Source organism: Auxenochlorella protothecoides (assembly GCF_000733215.1).
Source record: "Auxenochlorella protothecoides strain 0710 unplaced genomic scaffold scaffold95, whole genome shotgun sequence".
NCBI classification, from domain to species: Eukaryota; Viridiplantae; Chlorophyta; class Trebouxiophyceae; order Chlorellales; family Chlorellaceae; genus Auxenochlorella; species Auxenochlorella protothecoides.
The window spans coordinates 1-10,796 of NW_011934122.1; the positions used below are offsets into that span (position 1 = coordinate 1).

The 10,796-nt window shown below is 61.7% G+C and overlaps 6 protein-coding genes across 6 annotated transcripts in view; 1 reads left to right on the forward strand and 5 right to left on the reverse strand.

Annotated features, from left to right (window-relative positions):
• Positions 1–401: 401 nt before the first annotated feature.
• F751_6714 (hypothetical protein) lies at positions 402–850 on the reverse strand (the record flags this gene model as incomplete). The annotated part of the gene is made up of 2 exons (XM_011397237.1): positions 402–578; positions 704–850. 2 exons carry the CDS (start codon positions 848–850, stop codon positions 402–404), a joined length of 324 nt encoding a protein of 107 aa, XP_011395539.1.
• A 407-nt stretch (positions 851–1,257) lies between these two features.
• Positions 1,258–1,683, reverse strand: F751_6715 (DnaJ-like protein subfamily C member 24; the record flags this gene model as incomplete). Its single annotated transcript, XM_011397238.1, has 1 exon — positions 1,258–1,683. The coding sequence occupies one exon, from the start codon at positions 1,681–1,683 to the stop codon at positions 1,258–1,260; it is 426 nt and encodes a 141-aa protein (XP_011395540.1).
• An 803-nt stretch (positions 1,684–2,486) lies between these two features.
• F751_6716 (ATP-dependent zinc metalloprotease FTSH 1, chloroplastic) lies at positions 2,487–6,977 on the forward strand (the record flags this gene model as incomplete). The annotated part of the gene is made up of 12 exons (XM_011397239.1): positions 2,487–3,031; positions 3,238–3,421; positions 3,642–3,758; positions 3,879–3,944; positions 4,111–4,224; positions 4,327–4,454; positions 4,665–4,785; positions 4,916–5,040; positions 5,240–5,753; positions 5,884–6,332; positions 6,494–6,640; positions 6,854–6,977. 12 exons carry the CDS (start codon positions 2,487–2,489, stop codon positions 6,975–6,977), a joined length of 2,634 nt encoding a protein of 877 aa, XP_011395541.1.
• F751_6717 (hypothetical protein) lies at positions 6,804–7,064 on the reverse strand (the record flags this gene model as incomplete). The annotated part of the gene is made up of 1 exon (XM_011397240.1): positions 6,804–7,064. The coding sequence occupies one exon, from the start codon at positions 7,062–7,064 to the stop codon at positions 6,804–6,806; it is 261 nt and encodes an 86-aa protein (XP_011395542.1).
• A 124-nt stretch (positions 7,065–7,188) lies between these two features.
• F751_6718 (Peptidyl-prolyl cis-trans isomerase FKBP18, chloroplastic) lies at positions 7,189–8,223 on the reverse strand (the record flags this gene model as incomplete). Its single annotated transcript, XM_011397241.1, has 4 exons — positions 7,189–7,308; positions 7,519–7,663; positions 7,796–7,825; positions 7,970–8,223. The coding sequence occupies 4 exons, from the start codon at positions 8,221–8,223 to the stop codon at positions 7,189–7,191; spliced, it is 549 nt and encodes a 182-aa protein (XP_011395543.1).
• Positions 8,224–10,160: 1,937 nt separating this feature from the next.
• Positions 10,161–10,796, reverse strand: part of F751_6719 (Non-motile and phage-resistance protein) — a gene marked incomplete at both ends in the record, with an annotated part of 5,284 nt that continues 4,648 nt past the window's right edge. Inside the window, 2 exons of the mRNA XM_011397242.1 lie at positions 10,161–10,417; positions 10,572–10,687. Coding sequence (XP_011395544.1) covers positions 10,161–10,417; positions 10,572–10,687 — 373 coding nt within the window. The remainder of the gene's footprint in view (positions 10,418–10,571; positions 10,688–10,796) is intronic.

Here is a 10,796-nt window from a genome sequence, read left to right on the forward strand (position 1 = left end):
GTGCTCTTCGGCAGATGGGCAGATGTCGTGCTGGGTCTTGACCCAGCCTTTGCGTGAGGCAGCCAGCGGCGCTCACACTCCTCTATCACTGCGCGGTGCAGGGAGCGTCCGAGCCTGGTGGCGTCGACGAAGAGGAAACAGGAGCGGCAGCACGCAGTTCCCCGGCAGCAAGGGCACACGGGCAAGGCGCGAGGGGGCAAGGACGCCGGGCACGCAGCCAAGGGCAGCGCGCCTAAGCATGCAGGCGGCCCCGGCCCGGCACAGAAGCGCAAGCAGGGGGGGTACACCCTGGAGTGAGGCCGTCTGCCCTTCTACACCCCGTATGATCGTGCGTCAATTTTTACATGGGACTGCAAATAAATAGGAAATTGTTCTGCCGGCTGCCCATCCCAGATGCCCCATCATCGGTCGGCAAAGGGGTAGAGCTTGCGCTTGGCCAGCGCGCTGCGCATGGCCTGGGCCTGGCCCTGGCAGGCGGTGTAGGGCGGGTCGCGCCGGCTATTCACCGCTTTGGTGAAACAATCCTCGTGCGCAGCGGCCAGGGCGGGGTCCAGTACCTCCGCGTAACAGTGTACGACCTGGGTGGGGGTTGGAGGGGCGACGGGGCTGGCGCTTCCATGTCGTCGTCGAACCGCAACTACGGCTCCACGTCCAGGCGTCGAAGAATGAAGCAATGCTTTTATATATTCGAATGTTGTCCCACCTGTGTGTCTAGATTATTGCAGGTCCCTGGCCTCGTCTTATTGGCAGCGAGGCAGTTGCGGAGGGTGACCACCATCAAGCCACATTTACGTCGCAATCGAGCCTGCTGTTCCTCTGTCAGGGGCTTCTCGCCCTTGAAGGGCCACATGACATGAGACTTTGGTATACCAGTGGATTGTTTCCATCGACATCGGTGTGCCTGGCCAGGCCATGAAGACTTTCGCATGTGTGGAGGGACCCTGCTGCGCATGCTCTGTGGTGCATGGAATACCCACATCTAGGCCCATCACTGTGAGGTTCCTGTTCACCGGTTCTGAAAGCACGATACGCCATGCGATTTTCCTGTACAATAAGATGGATGGCGTGCTCCAAGGACAGATTTCACAGAGACCCCTGTGAATCTTTCATCATACATCATGTCCGCACGCACATCGCTGCAGGTCCCCAGCAACTGGGGTCGTCGATGGGGAGGGAACCATTACAACGCAGAGGCCGCTGGCCTGCGCACCAAGTGCGCGTCTACCACCACGCCAGTACGCCAGCCACCCACCGCCATCAGGTCTGGACCTGGGCAAACAGGGAGCAGGAGCTGCAGGGGACCAGCACCAACTCTCCCGGCGCCCCCAGATCGGACAGGGGCAGCAGGAAGAGGTCCCCGCAGCGGCAGGGGTAAACCAGGCACGCCTCGCCGCCGTACTCTTCGCTCCCCATCTCTGCTGCGCGCAGCTGCACCTGGACCTGCACGTGCCTGCGGCCCGCCGCCAGGCCCCGGGACGCGTCGTGGGCTGCCCGACATGCGGGGTCCCCAAGCGTCTCCCAGGCCGCCTGCGTCGCGGCGTAGGCGGCGGCGGCGGCCTCGCCGGGCCCCGCCTTGTCGGGGTGCAGGCGGAGGACCGCGGCGCGGAACGCCGCGCGCAGAGCCTCCTGGCTGGCGCTGGGGTCTACCCCCAGGACGGCGTAGGGGTCCGTCCCGGCCGTCATTCCCCCTTCCTCAGGCGCAGCGACATTTGGACGGGGGCCTCCTCAGTGGGAAAGGCGCTCTGAAACTCGGCTGTTTTCTGGAGTTGCCACATGTGGTACTGCAATCATGAGAGGGTTTCTGAATGTTAAGACTTACTCAAGGGTGATTCCAAGGAGTCGGCGCACCACACCCCCCCCCCCGAACATGCCTGCAGAGCTCCGGCCCAGGTAATGAGGCCAATTGCGCCCCAGGTCTGCCACCGCTTGAACACTACCCCACCGGGCGTTGTCATCAGGCAATCTTCGATCTTATAGATGGTGTCCCTTCGGAATGGCACTCACGGTCACAAGCAGGGATGGGAGCTCCACGCGAGGGGGGGGGGGCCCTGCTGGGCGTGCTCTGGATCCACCGGGCGAGGATAATTTTCATGCATAGATGCATACCTTTGCACGCAGCCCAGGCCAGAGACGCTTGCGTGATGTATCGGAATCGTTGATATATCCTTGGAATACTGTACCGGGGTGTTGAGGCGTCTGGGCGACGGCAGCAGGCATGAGCCCGACTCCCACGGGTGTCCCCAATACATGCCTGGGCTCCTTGCAACAAGTATGCTGTGGCGGGCAATGCTTGGATGCGATGTGTTTAAACTCACGGAGGGGGGTTCATGCGCGCATTCTGCTCACTCGAGGCCTCATACGCCATCCCTGCTCAGGTTCCCAAGGGTGTTTTCCTTGCTGGGAGCCGGTCTCCCTTTTCGCGGAAGCACATTGCAGCCCAGGTGCGGAGGTGAAGGCTGGAGACATGGTGAATCGCCGCCAGGAAGATGTGCACACAGGCCTCCATAGTTCTCCATGGACCCCTGCAAGTGCAGGCCAAGCGATCTACTGGTTCTGGTGACCCCGGACCCAGCAAATCCAACGACAAGAAGGCTGGGAAGAATGGGAAACCCTCTGCAAAGAAGGCTGTTGCAAAGGATGCAGCCACAGGCTCCGTCAGCAAGGGATCAGGGCCGCAGCAGTCCGGGGCGGCCACCGCAGTCCAGGCCGCGGCCCCTCCCACCTCCCACCTGCTGAAGGCGACTTCCATCAAGGCCCGAGCGAGCGCAGGCAAGGCTTCGACTGCCGCGGTGCGACAGGCCTCCTCGCCGCAGGCCGCCCCCCAGGTCGCCATGGACGCCAAGTGGGAGGTGCCCAAGATCACCAAGGTGGTCGCCTACCCCCAGCTCCTGGAGGATATCCGGATGGACAGGGTGGAGGAGGTCAAGTTCTTCCAGATGGGCCGAAATGTGCTGGCTCTGCCTGGGAAGTGCCTGGTGGTGTACCGCAATGGTACTGTGGGCGAGGCTACCATCGACCAGGATGACATGAGGTGAGGGGGAGGGATGGAGAGAGGGAGGAGAGGGTTGGCTGGGGCTTGCATTCACAAAGCAAGCTCACGGGAATTGGGAGAGGAATGCTGGTGCTGGGTACCGGCCACGAATTCTCTGACCCGCCTCTCTCGCCACATCGATAATGATCCCTGTCTCCGACGATAATGTCCCAGCACCTCCCACACGCACATCCACCACCATGCAGGGTTGCCTATGCCATGGAGACCCATGGCGTCACCGCCAGCAAAGTGGGCGTGGTGCCGCTGCCCACCGAGATTAACCCCCGCCAGGGGTTTGATCCCCGATTCATCCGCACCTTCAGCAGCTGGTTTGGGCTGGCCGCCATCGGCCTGGTGTACCTGGGAACCTACATCATGCGCCAGCGGCAGGTGAGGATTGGGGAGGGAGGAGAGGAGGGAGAGGAGGGGTACTGATGGGTTGTTCCCCCCATCTTTCATTGCTTACCAGGCCTGGGAGGACATCAGGGGTGCCAGGCGTCAGGGCGGGTCGTCTGGATGCTCATGTGCGGGGAGAATGGGCCCAGCTTTCCACACCTCCTCACCTTGAGGGGTACTAAACCCAAAACCTACCCCTTGTTCCTCTGTGCAGGGAGACGCGGACGATCGCGAGAAGCTGCGCGAGAAGGCGAAGCAGGACAGGCGGGAGCGGGAGCGCCAGACGCTCATGGACGACATGGAGGGCGAGATCCTGAAGCAGCATGGCATGGTGAGGGTGCTGATATTAACAAGCGCGTACTTTATGGCCCAAGGAGAGGTTGCAGCGCGGGGCAGTACTGTGTCAGTGACAATTACTCAAATTGCAATCATTCTCATTATCCATCAACAGGGGCGGTCGGCCACGGACATGGAGAAGCGGTTCAAGGAAGCTGCCATGGACGTCAGCAGGAAAGAGGTAGGTGGCCAGAGGTATTGGTTGTGGGAGGTCTCTAACTTAAGGCATGCACCATGACTTGGTCTTCAAGTTGTTGGTCAGATGTTAAGCTGTTGAGATTTGGGCGCCTAACTCTACAAAGAAACCTAATCATACCCTTCCTGTTTTTGTTTCCTTGCCACAACAGATCCTCAAGGTGCTAGCTAGGGCCGGCATCACAGAAGAGGATGCAGAGGAGCCCTCCGCCTCACCAGAGGAGGAGCTGGGTGTGAACGACCAGGGCGTATTCTACAATGCCCAGGTGAGGTGATGGCGTGTTGAAGCATGGGGCTGCATGGAGGATGCTCTGCCCATCTTGTTGCAGAAATGATGAATCAGGATCCGGGTCAACCACGAAATGCAGGGCGAGTCGCAGCTGGCGGACGAGGAGGCGTATCGCCAGAAGCTGGCCGCCGACGTGAAGAGCGAGGACCCCAATGCTCAGGCTGAGGAGATGCTGAAGATGAAGACAGTGCGCATCAAGCGTGCCATGTCAGTGGGTGGGGGAAGGGGAGGATGGTTGAGTGAAGCAGCAGGAGGGATGGTGAGGTTCCATTCCTCGTTCAGCAGGATCTTGGGTGTGGAGGGCCTGGGCATCATTGCCGCATCCCTCAGAACACTTGTGCGGGTGCCGCTCTATGAGCCACCCCCAAACCTGCAGCAGGATCGTTGATGTTCGATCGATCATGCCTGGACCTGCAGGGACCCCGAGCGCCAGCGCCGCATCCGGGAGGCGCAGCGGCAGCTTCGTGGCGTGAAGCTGCAGTACTCGGACGAGGAGACCATCTTCTTCGACGATGTGGCAGGGATTGGGGATGCCAAGGTGGGACTGTGTGTGCGGGCCTCGCTCTGGGTGGGAAGGTTTAGAGGTCCTGCAACGTCACTCCGATGAGCAGCCACATCATCAAAGCCGCCACCTCAATCCTCACCCTGCGCTTTCATCTCCCACTCAGTTTGAGCTGCAGGAGGTGGTGGACTTCTTCACGAGGCCCGCGCGATTCAAGGCCTCCGGGTCCAAGGTGCCGCGTGGCGTGCTGCTGTGCGGACCCCCCGGCACAGGGAAGACGCTGCTCGCCAGGTGCGCAAGGGCCGACACCAGGTTGGAGAGGGTAGGTGCCGAGCACCTACCTGCCACGTGCGCATGCTCTTGCGAATCTACAGTGCCAGCCCCACCCCCACCCCCACCCCCCCTACCTCTCCACCATCCCTCCCGTAACCTGGCTGCCACACCCTCCCACCCCCTTCCAAACCCATGCCCTCCAACACCCACCCGCCAGGGCGGTGGCCGGCGAGGCGGGAGAGGCCTTCCTGTCCATCAACGCCTCGGAGTTTGTGGAGATGTTTGTGGGCGTGGGCGCCGCGCGCGTGCGCGACCTCTTCTCAACGGCGCGCTCCATGGCCCCCGCCATCCTGTTCGTGGACGAGATCGACAGCGTGGGGCGCACACGCGGCGGCGCGCAGGGCAACGACGAGCGCGACCAGACCCTGAACCAGCTGCTGACGGAGATGGACGGCTTCTCCACCGAGGCCCAGGTCATCGTCATGGCCGCCAGCAACCGCAAGGACGTGCTGGACTCCGCGCTCATCCGCCCCGGCCGCTTCGACCGCATCGTCTACGTCGACGTCCCGGACTTCCACGGCCGCATCGACATCCTGCGGGTGCACCTGGACCGGCGGGAGTGGGACGCGGCGGGCATCGACCTGCACGCGCTGTCCCTGGAGACGCGCAACTACTCGGGCGCGCGCCTGGCCAACCTGGTCAACATGGCCGCCACCGCCGCCGGGCAGCGGGTGGGACGAGGGGCCGGCCTGCCGTGGCACCGTACCCACTCTCAAACGGGCACCTGCATCCCCACGTCCCCATCGGCCCCCCTCCACACAAACGGAATCCACCCCCCCCCTTCCCCCCCCGCCGCCGCAGGCGCACTCCGTCATCACCATGGAGGACATGGAGCGGGCGCTGGAGCTGGAGCGGCTGGGCCCGACGCGCAGCCCCTACTCGGACGTGGCGCGGCGGCGCCTGGCGCTGGTGGAGGGCGCCACGTCGGTGCTGGCCACGCTGCTGCCCGCCATCGAGCCCGTGACCAAGGCCACGATCGTGGTGCGCGAAACGTACCCCCTGGGCCACACCGTGGTGGAGAACAGCGAGCAGCGGGAGCTGACGCACGTGTACACGCGGCGCTACCTGGAGGAGCAGATGCTGCTGGTGCTGGCGGGGCGCGCCGCGGAGGAGGCGGCCTACGGCGCCGAGGGCATGAGCACGCTGTGCCAACGCCGCGTGGCCATGGCGCGCCGCATCGCCAACAAGATGGTGGTCAGCAACGCCATGACATCCGCGGTGGGGCCGCGCCTGGTGGCCCACCCCGACGGGTGAGCTGTGGATGTTGTTGGTTGGGGGGGGGGGCGGGCGCAGGGTTGTCTTCTGAGAGGGGGTGGTAACTGAATATGATCCATTGGGAAAGACAGCAGTCTCCCATCTCTGCGTGCCTCCAGGACACCCTTGTTCCTTCCCCTCTCGTTACCAACCACAGGCCCGGCGACGAGATGGACCTGTTTGTCACCCGCTTCATCCCCGTGGACGTGGCGGAGACGGTGGACCGCACCATCTCCGAGGTCATGACCAGGGCCTACACGGCCAGCCTGGCCATGGTGCGCCGCAACTTTGCGGCCATCGAAGCGTGCGTACGGGGGCGACTGGTGGAGTTTGTTGGCAGGGAGGTGTGCGTGCGCGTGTGTGTGTCTCCGCCGTCGTGCGCTGTGGTCAGCGCAAGTCGGCACCGGCTGCACTCGCGAACGAAATCCAGGATGCGCTGTCTCACCCTGTGGCCTGATGAATAACATTCATCCACACCCATCCCCCCCCATAATACACAAAAAAATCCTCTGCGCAGGGTGGCGGACCTGCTGATGGAGAAGAACACCGTCAACGGCGACGAGGTGCGGCGGCTGGTGCTGAAGCATGGCTGTGCCGAGGACCTGGCCTTCAGGGAGAAGGAGGTGGCGCCCTTCATGTGATCCCGGTGCCTGCAGGTGGACACCACCACACCTGGCCCCAGCGACTGTGGGTGGGACTGAGAAAGTTGCACACAGTTCTTCGTTCATCTCCGGGCATCACCCCCTCTCTGCGATGGCTCAGATGTATGTACAAGCAAGCACACAGCAGAACTGTACAGCGCCGGAGAGGGTCATGCCACCTGTGGCAAGCATTAGGCCGGCCTCAAGGGGCTCACCCCTCGATAAGCTTGACCCTGGCACCCTGGGCGCTGGTCTTGATGTACAGCAGCTCCACGTCGATTTCGAGCGTGGCGCCCCCCGGCACCTCACCAACGCCCCGGTCACCGTACGCCTATGTTTTAGTGGGGGAGGGATTGGGAGAGGGGTTGGAGGGAGGTTGCACAGAAAACGCGGCTGGGAGTGCCCGGTGCAGACCTCTGGTGACCTCGAGGCCTCGCAGGTATACCCATGTGCAGTGCCGTCCCGTCGCAATGGCAGGCCTGTTACATATGGGAGTAGCCTCTCCACCAGCTGGTACAACAATGGAATCACCAACACCCACCAGGCTGGGCGGCACGATGAGCTTGCGCTGGCCGCCCACCCGCATGCCTCGCACCCCCAGGTCCAGACCCCTCAGGGTCCCGCCAGCGCCCCGCGCGCCCACATCAAACCCCAGGGGATTGCCGCCAGTCACCCCCAGCCCCTGGCTGTGTGGAGGGTTTGCAGGGAGGTGGGTGCGATGTGTGTTGGCGACAGTCCACCAGCTGCCGGGCTGAGTCACTGCTCCCTGCACAAGAGATTCAGGACCCCTGACCCCCACAAAGACACCGAGGACGCACCGGCTGGTGATGAAGGTGATGCCACGCCACCTGTTTCGTGGGAAGGTATGGGGAGGTGATGTCGACTGCTGGGGCCCACTGCTCGAGAGGAACATGCAGGCAGTGGGCAGCATGGAACAGGCGGCCAAGAACCAATGTATGCGGCTTGCAACATCCAAAAAGCCAGAGCCACACCACCAACCCCAGTTCCATCCCCCAGAAACACACTTGGCATCAAAGTGGACGACGACTCGCTGGCCTTCATGCGCCTCAGGCCCCTTGCCGGGCGAGACGTCGTAGTACTTGAGGCCTTCAGGGCCGGCCTTGAATTCGGACTCGGGGATCTTGACCCGCCGCTTGGAGGTGAGATCCTTCTTGAAGCCGGGGAAGGCGTGGGAGGAGCTGGGAGCGGCCAACTGGGCCAGTAGAATGGCTGCAGGGGCTGCCATGGCATGCTTGATGGCCTGCCTCCTGCTCGGGTCCCTGCCTCCTAGATAAGGGCCCGTGCTGGTACACAATTTCTTTGCTGAGCCTTGGCTGCTGAATTCCGGTGACAATGCCAGGGATCGGTGCAGCCGAGGGGTGCTCTGTTCACTCGCGCATGACGAGGTTCGACATGGGATATGCATGGTCGGGCCCTTGCACAGACTGCACGATCCTACCATGGCATGGAGCTGCCAAGCACCATACTCCATTTTATGCAGAACTTGTGCACCAAGGGGTGCACAAGATGCTCCACGGACAAGGCTGGCCATGTCGATCTTGGTGATGAATGAACTTTTAAACGTATCAACCATGATCGCGACGGATCCTACCCAGCGGGCAGCACTTCCTGGCAGTCTCTCCTTCCTGGAGTAATTCTTCGTAACATTCAGCGCATCGGTCGGGGGACAATAACGGCACATGGGAGCGGACGACTGGGCATGGATGCTGGACATGGTCCTCGTTGGTCTTGCACTCTTCTCACTTTGAAGGCCTGAAAATATCGTCTGTGATCTGACCCTTCCTGCAGAGAGCAAGTGAGGATCACTGCTGAGATTCAGTGGTGTAGATCATGCATAGTGTTCCAGATTTCAACACCAGGTTTCTATATATTGAAAGATGTGATCACTTTACAACCCAAGGGGTTCCCACCAAGCATCTTGCAAGCTTCCCCTCCCTCACCTTGTGTATTGGACCCCCGCCTGTGCGGCTGCTGGGCAGGGCCTGTATGCCTTGAGTGGAAACCAGGAGAAGCCAGGCACTGAGCCCAAGCCACCCACTATGCGGCCCATGCGGTCACAGCTGTAAGAGGGATGGTATGGTAAGGTGGAGCTGGTTGAGACCCTGACTGAGGCTGTGGGGCAACCTTGCCAGTAGTGAGCAAGATCACTCCAATGGCGAGGTGACTCACCCAGAAGGAATTGCGTCAGTAGGAGCACCGCACGTCTCGCATCGGTTGGAGGTACCCTCAGTGGCGCTCTGCAGCAAGGGTGAGAGGATGTCCAATGAGGCGTCCAGGTTTGCGAGGGGATTCAATCAAGCTGACCTTCATGCCGGCTCGCATTGAACAGCACGGCTACCATTTACCTCTTCAGTTGGCTCTGGGGACCCTTCTACAGCTTTTCGGGGACCCACATGGCGGCTTCGCGTACTGGGTGTCAGGTGAAGTCGGTGCTGGTGCGATGTGAAAAGGGTAGGGGTGGGGTTGATGGCGATGGAGTGCATGGCTAGAGTAGCGCGGTAAATGCAGGATATGAAGAGTCTGGAGGTTAACGGTATGGGTCGCCACGAGGTGCTTGGAGATGGTTTGCAACGTGAGCTCACCACTTCAACCGCAATCAGAGCTCAGCATGCTCCATGTCATGCAAGCCTCCATGCAACAGGTACCTGCATTGACTCAATGAAACACAGTCTGGCTGAGCCCAATCACGCACGTCATCTCTTACAAACAGCTGAGTACACGCAGAAGGAAAGAGTCGGTCTTTGCGAGGCATGCAAACCGTCCTGCTCATTCTTGCTGGGAGAAGGGGGTACCAGGGGGAGGATGCAAAAAGAACATGCTTGGCGTGCTGGAGTCGGGCACTAGGTTCAAGCGAGAGGCAAAGCCAATCTGAGAGGCTGAATAGAGACTGGAAAACTCACACAGAATGATGTGCGGCCAAGGTGGTGCCTCGGGACATGGCAAAGACCATCCGGAGGACACTGAGGGTGCTCCTTGATGTGACAGGCACTTGCCGCTGGGGTACATGGAAAAGTCAATCATGGAGGAGGGTACTTGGTTGGTTTGGGGGTACAGCAGAATGTACGGATGCACAAGGAAGGGGGCTGTGGTACCCTCGGGCACCCCGCCCGAGGGTACCACAGTCAGATGCTGACATGTTGGCCCCTGCCAGCTCCACCCCGCTCAGTTGTAGCTCGCGTCGCTGGAGGAGTCGGGGGAGCAGACGCCGTTGGCGCTGGCTGACCCGCTGCCCCCACTCCCTCCCTCGGAGGACCGGGCCTCCGAAGGCCGGGCCTGGCGACAGGCCTCGGCCATGAACTCGTGGGTGCGCAGCTGGGCCTCGATCCTGGCCATGAGCTCGAAGCAGCCAAACGGCTTGGGCAGGTAGTCGTTGGCGCCGGCCTGGAAGGGTAGGGGCGCCAGTTTGATGGAGCGTACTTCTGTGGGAGCCCAGCGCACCCCCAGGAATCACGCCGGCTTGCCGCAGAGGCATGCTGGGTGGCGCGGTGGGCCTTTGTGATGAGCAAAACAGGGTGTAATGCATCCAACATGTACCAACCCTGCATCCTGCACGGCGATCCAGAGCCCAAGCACCACCACTCGCCTGGAGACCCTCGACCACGGCCTTCTCCCAGCAGGAGGCCGACAGGATGATGACGGGGAGCATGAGGCCTGGCCAGCGGGATCGGATGGTGCGGATGACGTCGAACCTGCGGAGACGAGGGGTCAAGGGGATGCCGAGTGTTGCAGGGTGGAGGTATGTGCAGGTACCTGCGGCCCCAGAGAGTTCTCTGCATGGCCACCTGCCCTCGCTTCGAG